Source organism: Cyprinus carpio, chromosome A17 (genome assembly GCF_018340385.1).
Source record: "Cyprinus carpio isolate SPL01 chromosome A17, ASM1834038v1, whole genome shotgun sequence".
NCBI lineage: Eukaryota > Metazoa > Chordata > Actinopteri > Cypriniformes > Cyprinidae > Cyprinus > Cyprinus carpio.
The window spans coordinates 6,408,761-6,426,717 of NC_056588.1; the positions used below are offsets into that span (position 1 = coordinate 6,408,761).

Consider the following 17,957-nt stretch of genomic DNA (forward strand, 5'->3'; position numbering starts at 1 on the left):
TTGAGTGATACATCACAGCACTTACAGCGCCATCTGTCGACTGGCTACGAAATCAACATTTGAAATAAGTTAAGTTATTTAGTTTGTTTAGATATATGTTAGTTGATAATGTTTTATTTAATTAAATAACAATTAAATACATTTGTATATAATACTAATAATAAAAGCAAAAATGTTATTATCATTACTGTTGTCAATTATTGATATTGAATTATTAGTATTTTGTAAGATCGTTGGATATCTATTATATTTGATACATTTCAGTATTATTATGTATGTTAGTAAAATATTGTGTTACTATTATAGTTAGTCTTTTACTTATTATTAATCATTTATATTTCACACAGGCTATAAGAATATCTATATCTATCTATCTATCTATCTATCTATCTATCTATCTATCTATATATATCTATATATCTATATATATATATATATATAAAAATAGAACAAGAAGTTATTATAAGCTCACTAAATATAATAAATGCATTATAAATTCTCATATATATATAATAGAACAAGTTTCCTTTGTGAAGAACAGACTACATCTCCCGAGATCCACAGCCATCTTTGGAGTCCATGCATAGCCTGTTTGTTTGAGGAAGGAGATAAGAAGGGAGGCGTCTTCTCCTCTCCGTCTTCTCTCAAAAAGTTCTTCTGCAGTGCAGCTCTTCATTCTGTGATGATAGTGATGAATAGTCACAGTGTGCTGGGATTCCTGGCGGGCTGCTGTGTGTGTGTCACAGAGCTAGAGAGCGAGGGGGAGGTGAAAGTTCACCATGGCTTGGCCATATCAGGTGACAATGTGCAAAAGTTTGGCTGCCTCCTCAGATTAAATTTCTCAAACTCGGAGAATGACAAGCGAACGGGAATATAATGAAGTGGACGGAGAAAACGAGGCGCTGTCGTTCGATTATTATGACGATGATGATGATTTCGACACATTCGAGGACGGAGACTGCGGCTGTGATGAAGGAGGTTAGAGGGTAGTGTTCATTTATCACCCATAAATAAGGGCTCGTGTGTATTTTACGTGTTTCTGAACGAGCGCTAAGTATAAAGCCGTTACAAAACAATTACCTTTGTAACAATGTTTCCCTCTTAAAAGACAGGTTCATTTGTTACTATAACACAACTGTGATAACTTGATAGCCAGCAAAGTCATAAATAAAGAACTATTTCATTAAATTATATAAATTTCCACTGTGTGATATCCGATATAAATTTATTATGGTTTTGAAAGTGTCGCCAATAATTTAAGTAACTTAATTTTTTGGTGGAAACCCTGTTTAGTAAATATTTATGATGGATTTATTAATGAACTAATGTAATTAGATGTCCGCCAATGTCATTAATAAATAAATGAGAGTAAATATTCAATTAAATATTCTCCAAGCTTCATAAACAATTGAGAACCCATAAAAATGTATTATGGTTTTATAAATAACGCTAAGGTGTTTTGGTGGAAAATATGGTCGCCATGATATTAATCATGGTACAGTAAAACTTTGCTAACTTGGTATTGGCCACCAATATCATAAAATATAGCTACTTGAAAACAATTATGGTTTTTAGTAACTATGGTACTTTGGAAATTGGAAGTTGGAAATACCATAAAATTTATTTTTAAGGTATTTATTAATAAGGGTGCACACATTTGGTTTCTCAACTGGTTTATTTAAAGAATGTCTAAATTATATATAGTCTATATGGATTTGTGGCTTTTAGCATATTTGGCTGTTTGACTTTCATAATACCTGTTAGGCAAGATTTCCTAGAAAGCAGGTAGATTTATATGTTTATAAGGCATTGCTTACAGCTCATTGTTTCTACACAGCTTTAGCTCCAAACTGTTATCTTCAGCTCAGTCAGCTGAAGTTTTTTTTGACTCGAGTTTACATTTGTTTACCAATTCAACAAACACTACGTGGTGCACAGTTGGACACTTCGATAAACACTGCAGGATTCCTGAGGCTGTATTTTGAGACTAGAAGTGTCCCTCAGTCTCACCAAATGCAGTTGACATTCCTCAGCTGAGAGCTAGCAAGGTCACAGTCATCAAATCAGCTGCAGCATGTGATATGAAGGAGTGGAATAATTCCAGTGTAGGATTTGCCCACAACTCCACACTCATGCTCTCCAGCAGTCAAATTCTGGTAATATGATTCAAACTGATGGGATGAGTATGCCACTTCTCTTTTCACTTTGCTACATGTCTACTTGGGAGTGTATGAACTTGTCACAAGCCTGTATTATTGGTGGTTTGGCATCTCTTTTAGATAAAGTATGTGCAGTGATGCAGAATGATACTGTTTTGAAATCAAATAAAAATGACAGTTATTCTAAAACCTCCTTTACGACGTTTCATGTCAAAATGTTCTGTCTCGTATAAAAGAAAAAACTTGTTTAGCCATCATTTTTGTTATTAAATGTCATTTTTAGGTTTGTTTTAAACATTAGAGCCAGCTGCAGTTATATTTAAACATACCTTTTCTATTAAAATTAGGTGTACTTTCATTTTAGACTAGTTATTATTCATTTAAATGCATGCTTTTTCTTTTCAGGTGAGGGACTCCACATCTAACTGTTTTGTCAAAATCTGCAGCACACTGACTAAAGTAATTAATAACCTTTGTTGGCTGATGACGGCATGTTAATCAGGTGTTATTGTGTACCGCAGTAGTCAGTACCTGCAGGACATGCCGCTCTCAAGGGCATAATGAGCTGGTTTCTGGTGGTTACTATGGGCATATGACATACATTCAAGACAACCAGAGAGACTGAAAAGATATATATATGTATATGTGTGTGTGTATATATATATATATATATTTATATGTTTTTTTTTTTTTTTTTTGTGTGTGTGCAGATATATGTATGGTGTATATTTATGTATATATATATATATACACAGTACAGACCAAAAGTTTGGAAACATTACTATTTTTTAATGTTTTTGAAAGAAGTTTCTTCTGCTCATGCCCAAGCCTGCATTTATCTGATCAAAAATACAGAAAAAATGTAATATTTTTATATAGTATTACAATTTAAAATAATTGTTTTTAAATTTATTATACTTTACATTATCATTTATTTCTGTGATGCAAAGCTGAATTTTTAGGATCATTATCACATGATCCTTTAGAAATCATTCTAATATGATGATTCATTATCAAAGTTGGAAACAGTTCTGCTGCTTAATATTTTTTCAGAACATGTGATATTTTTTTAGGATACTTTGATGAATAAAAAAGTAAAAAAAAAAAAAAAAAAAGAAGCTATGTTTTTAAAATATAAATATTTTGTAATAACAATATACACTACTGGTCAGTAATTTGGGGTCAGTAATTTTTTTTCTTTTTTTTTTTTAAATAAAATCAATACTTTTATTCAGCAAGGATGTGTTAAATTGATAAAAAAGTGATAGTAAAGAAAATAAAGAAAATATATTATTAGAATATATATTATTAGATTTTTTTTTTTTGAATAAATGCAGTTCTTTTTAACCTTTTACTCATCAAATATATTAGACAGCAGAACTGTTTCCAACACTCATAATAAATCAGAATATTAGAATGATTTCTAAATGATCATGTGATAGACTGGATGTTACATGTGACACTGAAGGCTCGGATAATGATGCTGAAAAATTCAGCTTTGCATCACAGGAATAAATTATTTTTTTAAAGTATATTCAAATAGAAAATATTATTTTAAGTTGTAATAATATTTCCAATATTAATGTTTTTTTTCTGTATTTTTGATCAAATAAATGCAGGCTTGATGAGCAGAAGAAACTTCTTTCAAAAACATTTAAAATAGTAATTTTTCCAACTTTTTGGTCTGTACGGTGTATATATTATATTATAGACATATATTATATTATATAATAATAATATATATATTATATATATATATATATAATATATATATCAGTATATGTGTATATATATATATATATATATATATATATGTGTGTGTATATGTGTGTATATGTATGTATGATTTATCACGGTATAAGAAAAGGAAAAATATTTGAAACATTTTAAATAAAGATAATTGTTTTAAAGTATGAAAGAATATTAAGTATTGAGGCGTTTTGATTTTTGATTATTGATAGTTGAAGTATTATTAAGACGTGAAGCATTTATTTTTTTAATTTTCATAATTCACAATTTTCAACAGCAAAAAATGTAAGGAAAATATAAATGTCACATTTGTTTACAGCATTTTCTATAATAACTACAAGTCAAGCTGCAATACCAAATAGGACCACACGGAGATGACAACAGACCACTGTACCAGTCGCCTTAACCTGACTATATAAACAAATCCAGTCAGAATTATTAAACATTATAAACAATAATTTTAAACAATTATTAAACAAAAAAGTTATTACCACTGTAACCAGTAGATGGCACCAGAGGAGCACTTATTGGCTTATTAGTCATTTCATTTCCACTTTTTTGCTTTATACTTTAAGATGATAAAATCACTATTATAAGATATCAAATCGTCAAGAAATCAAATTATGTCAGAGTTTTGCTTTTTTGTGTGTGTGTGTGTATGAGGAAAGAAAAGCCACAAAATGCCTTGAATCACACATAAAGTAAGCAAAAAGTGTTTCTTTTATAATCCCTTTAAAGAAGAATAATGGTACATTTAATAAGAGTTAAAGTAAGCAAAAAGTGTTTCTTTTATTATGATTTTGAAGGTTAATGATGGTATTTAATAAGAGTAGAATATATAAATTTTCTGTATTACCGTGAAATAAATGTTTTATTACATATAATATTATTAGTAACTGCACTTATTTTTATATATATAATATTATTATTAACTGCACTTATTTTTATAAAATGATATATTATTTATTTTTACTACCCCCACACCCCCAGCGCTACCAAATCTGCTTATGGCCACACCATATGTAGAACTTAGTGTTGCTAATGCCACTGCTCTCAAATGTTAGTCTGGAGCCCAGACTGTTTATAAAAATGGTCATGTATTTTGATAAATAGAAAGTTCTGGAAAAAAAAACAGCTTTTATGGTCTTTACTGTCACTTTTAGTCAATTTACAGTAATTGCTGCTTTGATGAGTAAAAGTATTAAAATAAATGTCACTAGCAGTTCATGGGCTCGGTTTAGTTTTGTTTGATTCCTGGGTTTGGTTTACCATTAACCAAATGTGGCTTATGTATTTATGATGATTGATGGTTCACAAGCAGTGTTTCTGTGTTTGGCTGTTGTACAGTGCTGGGCTTCAGTGATCCACTCAGCTGTGAGGTGAAACCTCGGATCCTGCTCATGGGCCTGAGGCGAAGTGGCAAGTCTTCCATTCAGAAAGTTGTATTCCACAAGATGTCACCCAACGAGACTCTGTTTCTGGAGAGCACTAATAAGATTTGTCGAGAGGATGTTTCCAACAGTTCCTTTGTCAGCTTCCAAATCTGGGACTTTCCTGGTCAGATTGATTTCTTCGACCCCACATTCGACTATGAGATGATATTTCGTGGCACAGGGGCTCTCATTTTTGTCATAGACTCTCAGGTGAAATATCTGTCTATCTGTCTATCTATCTATCTGTCTGTCTGTTTTCTAAAAATACACTACAAATGTGTTACTGTGCAGGACGATTACGTGGAGGCATTGAGTAGACTTCACCTCACCGTGACAAGAGCCTACAAGGTCAATCCTGACATCAACTTCGAGGTCTTCATCCACAAGGTGGACGGCCTTTCAGATGACCACAAGATTGAGAAACAGAGGGACATACACAAACGAACCAATGATGATCTAGCCGATGCTGGTTTAGAAAGAATACACTTGAGGTTGGTATCATAACAGCTCAGATATTATGTGGCTTTCTTGAAATCATCAGATGTTGGATTTGTGATGTGAAATGTATTATTTCTTTCAGCTTCTACTTGACAAGCATCTATGATCATTCAATCTTTGAGGCCTTCAGTAAAGTTGTGCAAAAACTCATCCCTCAGCTTCCCACCCTTGAGAATCTGCTCAACATTTTTATATCTGTGAGTAGATGTGTGGCCCATGCACCTCTTTATATCTTAGTTTCTCTTATTTTCAGCATGGATAACCAAAGTGAATCTCTGATCAGTGCTTAGTGTTGAATTAATTATGTTCTTGCTCAATGACTGATCATTTAGAACATTTCAATTTCTAGTAATTCATTCATTTTTTTAGCTGAGGTAGTGAAACTTATGATTAACTAAGACGTCAATGTTAGCAATCAATGATGCATGGAAAGTTTAGAATTAAAAGAGTGGTAAACTGATTTATTATAATGTTGAGCAAGAAAGCAATTACATTTAGCAGAATCATAAATACTTTTTTAGTTTTTTAAATTAGCCAGTTGGTGGCAGCAGAGGGTAAATTGAAAGGATGAAAAGACTGCTACATGAGTACAATAACTGAGCAATTTATGGATTTTTTATTATGAAGACTAAAATCTCTTATCTATTTTAATCTGTTTTTTATTTTAATTTTTTTTTTTGAATTGTTTGTTTTGATTGATTGTTTCGTGTTGTGTAACTATATTTAGATACATTTTTAAAAGAATAAAATAAACACTTTTATTCAATAAGGACGCGTTAAATTAATCAAAAGTGACAGTAAATACATTTATAATGTTACAAAATATTTCTATTTCAAATGAATGCTGTTCTTTTGAGGTTTCTCTTCATCAACGAATCCTGATACAAATATTATGGTTTCCACAAAAATATTAAGCAGTTTTCACTGTTCTCACTGTATTCAACATTAAGAATAATATTGAATAATATAAAATAAAGCCATCACAGGAAAAATATATTTTTTATATATATTAAAATAGAAAGAGTTATTTCAAGTAGTAATATTATTTCACAATATTACTGTTTTACTGTATTTTTTATTAAATAAATGTAAATCAATGAATTTAAATGTAAAATATAAATTTAAATAAAGTACAAATATAATTGATTATAATTTTTTACTGTTATGCTTAAAAAAACTGTCAAAAAAGTCACATGGGAAAAGTCACATAACTTGGGAAGAGGCTTTCAACAGCTTTTATAGAATTAAATGCATTTTCTAACAACAGTACTTGCAATGCAGTTGATTACTTGGTTGCGTAATTCATTTCCACTTCAAAGTGTTCTTAGATATGATGTCCTGTTCCGCTGCATTTCTTCTTAAGAATAACAGCTGACCCCTAACCCCGTCCTGTGCTCTCATTGCAGAATTCAGGGATTGAAAAGGCTTTTCTCTTTGATGTGGTCAGTAAGATTTACATAGCAACCGACAGCAGCCCGGTGGACATGCAGACCTATGAATTGTGTTGTGACATGATAGATGTGGTTATCGACATCTCATGCATCTATGGGTGAGTGACGCCGGATGGCAATCACACCACAGTCACATTAAACTGCGAGACATGTTTGTACCCTATAGAGCACTATAATTCTTTTTTGCCATTCATCTAAAAAATACATGATAAAATCCAACAACCTTGTTTCCCTATAGCTGTTGTTGGATGGAATTTAATTTTTTGTGAATTAGTAGCATATAACTTGGGGATATGTAAACGCTGGCTATAAACATTGGAAGGGCAGAGAGTGGCACCTCCAGCGCCATTGACCCAGTTTGTCCTGGAATTTGACGGGACAGAGCGGTCTGGGTAGGTACAGGAACACAGGCCTGACCCGGGGCCCCACATATGTCAGTTCTCGGTGGCCTGCAAGAGCAGATGGGCCACCTCATCACTATCTGATGAATAGGTATTAGTCTTTAACTGAGAGGCATGGAGTTTAAAGGAAAAGTTCACCCAAAATTAAATTTTTTCTTATTATTTACTCACCCACAGGCCATCCCAGATGTCTATTTTTCAGCCAAAAAGAAATTAAGGTTTTGGAAGAAAGCATTTCAGAATTTCACACTCCAGGTGAAAAGAGCCCAACGTAGACCTTTTGTGACAACAGCATTTATTTAGGCAGCAAGTAATCCACATGACAAATAAGGCTCTTTTCTAGCGAAACAATCAGTCATTTTCAGGAAAAATTAAAAATTACATAATTTTTAACTACAAATGGCCTGGCCTTGGTTCAACTTGGTTTAAGAGGAACGTGCAAAGACTACATGTCAAGCATCCTTCACAATGTAAAACAGTGCAAAACAACCATGTTGTATGATGATGATGATGATGATGATGATGTTTTTCACTCAACACTACCTCTTTGATACCAAGTACATGGATGAAGAACTTAGATAGAGGAGGCTGACGTGGCGGCACAAGCCTCACAAGCTATGATACACACATGCCCGGACCATTTTTAACAACAAATTAACACAATTATACAGCAGCAACCATTCAACTTTTGGACAGTGCTTGTTCTCCACACCTGTAAACAACTGGCCGGTTCTTGCCAACTATGTCACACAAGAGGTTGTGAACTAAACCGTCTCATGAACGTGTATTGGAGAGCTGGACCAAAGTGAGTATTTGTAGTTAAAAAGTATGTAATTTTTTTATGAAAACCTTAATTTCCCTTCGTCTGAAGAAAGAAAGTCATATACATCTTGAATGGTTTGGGGGTAAATAATCATAAAATTTTCATTTTTGTGTGAATTCCTTTAAGGCACAAGATTTTCATGTCAGTTCAGCCCATTTCAGCATGACTGACAGCTTGTGCATTAATATGCAGTATATGGCTTTTATGTAGATTTGGTGAGCTGCTGTGGAATAAATTTCCGCAAGCCTTGTTTGTAACTCATTGAAATTAATAAGTTGCTTATTTGTTCCCTATTCATCATATTGACACTGATTCGTGTTCTCAGTTTCAGGAAGCTCCAAATTACATGCTTTATTATGTCGACTCAATTTGCTCATCATCTTTTCCGTACTTTCTTTTTTTGTGGGAAAATATTTATATATTTGTAACATCCATGCATAATAGCATGAATTTGTTTGGTTATAAAAGGGGGGATTATGACAGGGCATCTGTTCATTTTTGATAATTATGATATGAATCAACATCTGTTCCACACTGCACAATTTTTCAGCTGTATCCAGTCTGTTCTCAAGCTGAATTGGGAAAGTGTCTTCCTGATGGAGCAGTAATTCACGCTGCTCTTCATCCTCACAGGAAGCCGCCCGTCAGGGACACAGTCATTATGTGCATTTATCATACAAACTGAAGGACAAGTGCAAAAAAATAGCATGAGATGTCTCTGGAACTGCTGAGACCAGGGAAGACATGATGAGAGAGTTGTGTTTTTGGTTGTGCTTTGTTTTTATTGTTGTTATTTTTTATATAGGTTGACTGGAGATGAGGTGGGAACTCCTTATGATAAAGAATCAATGGCCATAATCCACTTGAACAACACTACGGTCCAGTACCTAAAAGAGGTCACCAAATTCCTTGCCCTGGTGTGTAGATGTAAGAGGTTTCCAACCAGATGAATCTCTTTAAGATATCAATACAAATACGATTTTATTTTTTTTTTTTTTTTTGCGAGACGGGAGAAACACAAAAGCTTTCTGGATTATTTGGTGTAAATATTATTGTTAATTTATTGTTAAAGTCCATTTATAAAAATAGCTGATTTCTCTTGCAGCACTTCTGTATGTTGTTTCAATCATCTAGTTTTTATTATGTTTTATATTTTATATACTACTGTTGAAAAGTTTTTTTATTATTTATGTTGTTTTGTTTTATATATTTGCATTATTTTAATCACTGTCAAAACTGGCAGTAAAGGCATTGTTACAAAAATTACTAAATTTCAAATAAATGGTCATCTTTTGAACTTTCTATTCATCAAAAAATCCTGAACAAATTTACCACTTGCTATTTTCAACATTAAATTAATATTTATTGAGCATTAAATTAGCATATTAGAATGATTTCTGAAGGATCATGTGACACTGAAAACTGGAGTAATGATGCTGAAAATTCAGCTTTGTCATTACAGTAATACAATGCATTTTAAAATATAATAAAATTAAAACTATTTTACAATACCAGTGTTTTTTTCTGTATTTTTGATCAAATAAATTAAGCTTTAGTGAACATGAGAGACTTCCAAAAACCTGAAGAAACTTATTGACCCCAAACTTTTAAACAGTAGTGTATATGCACGTTTAATTGAGTAAAAAAAAATTCACTTTGCAATTGCTCTGGGTTTTAGGTTTGTTCCTATACAGAAATTGACTAAAAAAAATTAAATAGAAATATTTACAAGAGTAAAAAAATGTGTAAGATAATTGTATTGAGTGTTTTAGTGTGATATGGTGAAATTTTGAAAATTTAAAAAGATGATAAAAGGCTAAAAAAAAACAGCATGCAGCAAAATGTTTATTAACTATTAACAGTTCCCCCAGTAATCCTCATGCAGCACATATGGATTCAATAGGGACTACAATAAAGACCTAAAGATCAGCTTTTGCCTACAAGCTGTTTTTAGCAATTACAACTACACTTCATTTGTCTTAAATCAGTCAGAAAAGAACCTGCTGGTGTAAAGCGGCACTCACATGAGAGAATGGGATAATTAGTGGAATCCTTGGGAGGCTAATGAAGATTGAAATACAGTATTCATGCTAGGAATTACTAAGGGGGTTAGGGAGAGTATCATGAGCAATCATGTTAGTCAGCGGGGAAAACAAGGCATTTTACAAAGGCGTAGATTTGCACTGGCTTCTTGGATGACATAACTTACATGTTCTGCATCATAAAGTAATATATACATTTTATTCAGTTTTTCTCACTATATTCAACTGAACTCATTCTCTTCTTTCTGTTCAAAATGAATATTTAATCATTTGTGGGTTCAAAAATCTTAGTTGGCACCCGTCAAGTGGAACTGTCTGTTTTACACTAGCTTTCAAAGTATGTCTGTATGTAGGTGTTAATAAATATTTTATGTAGATCAATTTTTTTCTTTCTCTGGATCAAAGCTAAATGACATCTCTTGTTATGTGTGTCACAATCTTAATTCAAAGATCCAATTTGGGAATGGGTCGAACAACTTTCCTACCGCAGGCTAATTACACTTGTCTTTGCTCACCCAGGACTTATCGATTACAATTTCCACTGTTTTAAGAAAGCCATAGAAGAGGTGTTTGACGTGCGCTTGAAAGTGCAGAGGAGTCGGAAGCTTCTGAGCCAGAGGAGGTGGAGCAGGCAGACCGTGCCAAACGGGACTCAGGTGCATCCTCATTGAAGAGCACTGAAAGCCCTCCATCCTGTTACAGTGACTCCAGAGTGAAGGCTTCACACAGACTTCGCTTGTTCTTTGAATCTTCTTCAGGTCTACTTGCTGCTCTTCAGTGATCCAAAATGGCAATATAGATTCCGTTGTGCATTAAATATCTTGCACAGCTAACTTAGCTGTTCATGCAAAGTTTGTAAAGTAAGCTACTTTTTTTGTTGTTATTTTCATTAATATTTTTTACTCAAAATCAATCAACTGTGCTACAGTTTCTCACAAAAACATGGTAAAAGTAATTTCCAAAGTCACAAATGCAAGATCATACATGGTAAAACAAGAAAGTGATTTTTTTACATACATTTTTAATTGGTTAAAATTAAAAATGAATGCCCCATTTTTTTACTTTGTTATTGATGGTTAAATAGCTATTCAGTTTCACATATTCTTTCTTTATTTACTTAAATTTGTGATTTCAGTTTTTCAGCAGCTTTTTTAGGGCCATTTACTGTTCTTTACCTGTCTAAATAGACAATACAGACCGCTGTGTACATTAAATATATTGCACAACTAATTTAGCTGTCCATATTTTAAATGTTTTGCAAAGAATGCAACCTTTTTGTTTTTTCAATAATATTTTTTTTTACCTTGAAAAAAATCTGTGCTAAAAGTCACAAGTGCTAGATCATACTTTTGTCACGTTTAGGGCACGAATATCTTTTCTGTTTTCTTTTTTATTCGTAGTAAAAATAAAATAAAAAAAATTGATTTTGATTAAAAGTAGAATTTAATTTTTAATTTAATGTTTTTTTTTTTTTTATCTGCTGTTGATTTTTTTTTTGATCTGACTTGATGTTATGAATTTTTTTGTCTATTCATTTAATTAAAATTGTAATTGAAGCATTTCAGCAACTTTAAATGAACAAACAAGCATATGATTGGTTGTTTTGCATATACCAGTTGTTCTCAATCAAGGAGCTGGGACCCATTAGAAGACCTCTTCAAACTTCCAAGGGGGCACAGGATGACTTAAATAATTCAAATGAATTATTATTATAATACAAATAATATTATAATTAAACAACTAATGCTATTTCTTTATTTCCCCCCTCAATAACTATTGATACAGTAGTTTCTGTTTGCAAAACATATTAAAAACAAACATCTTTATCATAATTATAGCAAAAATACTTGAGAAAATATTGTATATAAAAAATGTGTTTGACAATAAGGGTCTAAGAGTCAAAAAGGTTGAGAACCACTGGCATGTACAGTTGCCATATTGAGTATAAAAAAAATTTATGTTAATTTGCAGCATATTTATTTTGTTTAAAAAAATGAAAGTGATTTTGTTTAAAAAATAAATAAAAAAAAGTCCCTTTCTTTGTCACTCACAACTACGGGAAAATAGTTTTTTTTATTTTATTTCACTACCACGTATCTAAATTTATAATAGACATATTTCTTAATTCATAATGTCTTGTTTCCAAATATGATTCTTATTTTCACATTTAACCAAATGCAGGAAGTGATGATTGAATCAGACACTTTTCTCTTTCCAGGCCATCCACACTTAGCTTTTGCTTGCAAGGAACAATTAACTTCTTTGGCGTCACAGGAAGTACAAGGTCCCGTCTCCGCCCCGGCGCTAATATCATGTAACTGATTTTAGTGGTTGTTGTGTGTTGTCAGGGTTAATGCGTGTGCAGTGGAAGTGTCTCGCTGCGGGGTTAGAGAACCAGCGCTAATCCCAGGGGATACCTTTGCTTCAGCAATGAAGCCTGATGGGTAAATCTCATGAGGTCAGAGCCGCTTACGCAAGAGCTGCTCCTCTCTGGATGGACACTAAATCATCTGTAGTGAAACTACAATGTGTTATGTAAGACAATTTCATGTTTAGTATTATAATCTCTATCAGAGGGCCAAACGCTATTTACTTAGTCGAGAGCAGGGACGCATCTGTGACTGAGGGCTTTTCCTTTTGCGCTTATGTATTGTTAAGACACATGGGTGAAGTGAAGAACTAGAAACTCTCTCTTAGTGTGAATATATTAGAATCAAAGAAGGACTCTTTACTAGCAGCATTTTAAATAGTGTTGCTGTTGCCATGTCAAAACGAATGTAATTTAAATCTATCAGCCGTAGTTCTCAGTCACAACTAGTCAGCAGCTATAGTGAATGTACCAATCAGAGGCTGTCATAGAGGATTAGATTGCTTCAAGACTTAAGCTGTCGCTCCACATTAAGAAAAGGCTTTATGGGCTCTTCACATGGTCTTCATTGATTCTGTGAAAAGAGAGCAGTCTTCATGTAACTTGTGCTGTTAGACATGAAGTACACATCAGACACATGTCAAGTTATCCAGATACATCTGCTCTTGTGTGCTACACATACACACTGTTGATGGATTTTCAATGTATATTTAAGCTTCTTAGTTTAGTTTGCGTATTGCTTGTTATTGTGCAACATTATGATTGAAGCACAAATCATTTATCTTTTGTTATTTTGGTAAAACTTTACAATAGCTTTAATTTGTTAAAGGAATAGTTCACCCAAAAATGAAAATATGCTGAAAATGTATCCAACCTCAGGCCATCCAAGATGTAGATGAGTTTTGTTTATCAGAACAGATTTGGAGAAATTTAGCATTACATCACTGGATCTTCTGCAGTGAATGGGTGCCGTCAGAATGAGAATCCAAACAGCTGATAAAATGATGCGAGATGATTTGAAGTCCAGAGGAACTCTCTTCAGTTTCAACCTCTCTTAAAAGTAATCTTTGTTGTTGCATAACTATTGGCCCTGATCAACAGCCCCAGATTCTGTGATGAGTGAGGACAGCCCAGCATCCAGCCTGCGTTTCTCTGACCTCGCTATTTCCCCAACGAAATGAAAAAGTTGGAGGAAAAACAGCAGATCTGACTTGTGAATTTACCTCCCGCTGACACATGAATATGCAGCCCGAATATTATTAACAATTCAGAAGTGCCTCATTAAAGATAACTTATAATTTAGGCTCTCAGCATCCAGCAAATCTAAGAACCATTTCAATTTGTCAGGAACCGAGGCAAACATTCAATTTAATGATAAATTAACAATTTAACAATTTTTTTTGTTTGTGACCTATTTTCACGTTTCAAATGCCATAATTTGTTTGCACCCCCGTAAAAGGGAAATGAAGGTCACACTTAAAAAGTTCAATATGCTTAAATAAACTAACAAATGATTTTTAAATGAGATGAGAACATGAAAAGAATGATGCATTTTTTAAATTACGTTTTTATGTTCCCTTGTATTGGCAATGGTAACAACAGGCCTCATTTTCACTTCTGATTGCATATGTTTCGTGCTGTAAGGTTAAAGGCTAATGACAACAGATGCTTTACTTTTTTATTCTTTTCAGTTAAGCTGCATGTCACATTGCTGGAGTTCAGAAAAAATATCAGATAATTAATCATACATGTTGCACGAAACAACAAGCTCAAAGATCTGCTTGTCTATAATTAACCTTCAGTACTGAACAACGTTTTTATGTTTATCACCTAGGAAACAGATTTTGAAGGCAACTGAAGATCATTTCATAAAGCTCTGTGAAAAATTGCACGTTTATCTCTTTCTTTTCTTTATGTATAGAGTGTTTCAAGAAGAATATTACATTGAAGTAATTTATACGTCACATATTTCTTCACCAAAACTATTGTGTATCTTTTAAAAGCCTTACATTTACAGTGTCTGTGTTAAAGGCTCACATAAAAAGCATGTGTCCAGCTTTTTGCACCTAAAAAGTTCTCTAAGATTCAGGACCAGCAGGGCTATGGCTTTGAGAGTTGCAGCAGCAGCCTTACTAAAACAGTATGCAGAGTTTTACACTTTTAATTTGTGTTTTTTGCTTTTTGTTGGTTCAGCAGCCTTACTAAAAAAGTATGCAGAGATGCAACTTAGTTTGCTTATAATTAATTGTGTTTCACATAAAAAAGTATGCAGATTTTACACTTTTAATTATTTCAGATTGATGCACTTTAAAACAGTCAGTCTGTCTGCTTCACTTGAGTTATAAATGTTGAGAAATATTCATAAATTAATAATTATCCCACAGTATTAATTTAAAGTTTTATAACTGGTTTATCTTTCGTCTTTGTTGGATTATGCTGAGCTTGCAGTCATTTCCAACATATTTAAAATCTATTATCGCTCCAATATCTGATTTGTAATTAAAATAATCTTTGAGGCTAGGACCTCTTATGTTATGAGAATTTCAAGTCTGAGAAATTAATATTACAGTAATTTACATGCCTCTCTGGAATACATAATTCTGATTGTCCAATCTTGACAGTCAAATATTTTTGCATAATTCACTGTTGTCTAAAGCAAGTGATTTTCTAGTCTTTTTTTCTCATACTAAAATTATTTCAACTCAAATCAATATTCCTTGTCGCTTATTCATTCATTCAATATTTACTGTATTTCAATATATAAAAACATAGCAAAATGATCAAATCAGCTCAGGTCAATATTTTATGTCACTTATTTATTTACTGTATTTAAAGTATGAGAAATCATAACAAAATGACTATTAGAATAACTTACACAGCTCTCCGGAATACATGTTTCTGACTGGGAAAATTGTGGCGTTCAAATATTTTTGCATAATTGACTGTTTTCCCAGGCAACTGATTTTCAAATCAATATATCATGTCACTTTTTTAATTGATATGCTAATTAGCCATTTAATAAATGGCATAACACCTGGCTGTACATAATCTCTATGTTATGATTTAGAGTAACACTTGTAATTTCATTACTGAACATATATTTTGTGCAATTCTTTCATCATATCTCTAGTAAAACGGATGTCTCAGTATGACATTGTTTACATGAGCATTGCACTTTGCCAAACAATCAATGGATCTGTGCTAAAAAAATTACAGTGAAAAAGACACAACATTGTTGTCACTCTCCTTTTATTATCTAAATATGAGTGATGCATGCAACATTACTCCACAATTTGAGGTTTCCAGCAGTTTGAATGGTGAGAATGATTCCACCACCTGTCATCTAGGGAGGAGATGAGCAAATTTAACACAAAAGAGCCCTACAGTGCTTTGTTCCGCACTTCAAAAAAATCTTGCCTTTCTGCATGAGCAGTAACCTCCAATCAGAGTCACTCAGATTGCCAATCTTTGTCACTTGGCTGTTAGCGCAGAACCAATGTGGGAGTACTCATTTGGACACAGTTAGGGCTGGATATCATGAGACTGACACGGCACGTTTGGAGAGCCTCCTACGTGCCACCAGTCCATCTTTACATAAAAGGTCCAAGGATAGCTTTGTTTATATTTCCAATTGAATTTCTCCATTTTGATTTGCAAACACTGCAACACAAAAGCCCTGGCTGTGCAGGGGACAGATTTATCCATTTAATATGAGAGGCCTGACAAACTTTTATGTAACAGATCCTTTAGTGACACACTGGCGATGCTCCAGCTCAGTGGCAGGCATCGAGTGGATACGGAGCTGGGGCGTGGCAGCACAGAATTGCTGTGAAATCCCAGATAAGCTGAGTTTCAGTGGCAGTAGAGCCAGAGCTGAGTGAGTGGGAGGAAAAATGCATGAAAAAAGAGCCTTACCATCTGCTGCTGTGACAGTGACACAAAGGCAGACCTCCAGATCACCCACCCAAGCCAGGGGTTTGTGAAATCTTCATGAGATTGAAAAGATTTCAGTTGCGTTAGATAACAAAATAGACTTTTTCTCAGAAGTAACTTCAATTTTATATGCCGTCTTTGCAAAGACTTAAGCAACTGGTGTTATTTTTAAGGAAACATATGATGTCCCGTCCCGTTTCCATCAAGGACTTATTGTGAAATGTGATGTTTCAGTGCCATTTGGTTTGATATCAGATATGTAGTTAACAATGTACAATGAGAATCCATTTGTTATTAACATGAACTAACCAAGAAAATACTTCTTAAGCATTGATTAAAGCAATAGTTCACCCCAAAAAATTTGTTGAAAATGTACTCACCCTCAGGCCATTAACAGATCAGTTTGTTTCTTCATCAAAACAGATTTGGAGAAATTTAGCATTACATCACTTGCACATCAATGCAGCGAATGGGTACCAGCAGAATGAGAGTATTGAATTACTAAAGTTAAATGTTATTAAGCTTTTAAAATATAATAATGTTTTTGGATTATGTGTTGTGTGTTGGTGTGATGTTTATTTTTATTAACTGTATAGAGTTTGAATTGCTCATTATTCAATGCATTAACTAACATTAAGTAATAAGACCTTATTGCAGTGTTACAGATATCTGTAATTGCACCAGATATTCATTGGTGTATTGACATTATGCATGTTGCCCAACATTATTTAGGCTACCTATAGTAAATCAAATGTGTCTGCACAAAACTGCATCATTACCATTCAAACAGAAACATTTGGAATTGCGGCAATCACTCAGAGGACGCAGTTTGTCTTGTTGCAGATGCAAAAAGCATGCTAATTAACAATGAAAATCCAGCAGTATTACTGTAGGGTGCCAGTCATGGCAAGCTGCCTACTGTCTGATGTTCTCTCAACAGGAAATAAATCACAAATTGAAAGAAACAGTGGGGAAAGAAACTATAAAAAACGTTTTGTCCTCGCGTCCTTCCGAGTTCGTTCTTCCAAGGAAGCTACGATTTTAAACAAACAGCCGCTTCAAAATTCATAATTGAGGAAAAAAACTCCCTGTAATTTGTG

The 17,957-nt window shown here is 33.2% G+C and overlaps 1 protein-coding gene across 1 annotated transcript; it reads left to right on the forward strand.

Moving 5' to 3' along the window:
- Positions 1 to 654: 654 nt before the first annotated feature.
- LOC109057163 (ras-related GTP-binding protein D-like) lies at positions 655 to 11,925 on the forward strand. Its single transcript, XM_042773761.1, has 7 exons — positions 655 to 978; positions 5,256 to 5,551; positions 5,633 to 5,832; positions 5,922 to 6,036; positions 7,246 to 7,388; positions 9,320 to 9,448; positions 11,047 to 11,925. Exons 1-7 carry the CDS (start codon positions 855 to 857, stop codon positions 11,225 to 11,227), a joined length of 1,188 nt encoding a protein of 395 aa, XP_042629695.1. The 5' UTR covers positions 655 to 854; the 3' UTR covers positions 11,228 to 11,925.
- Positions 11,926 to 17,957: the final 6,032 nt, after the last annotated feature.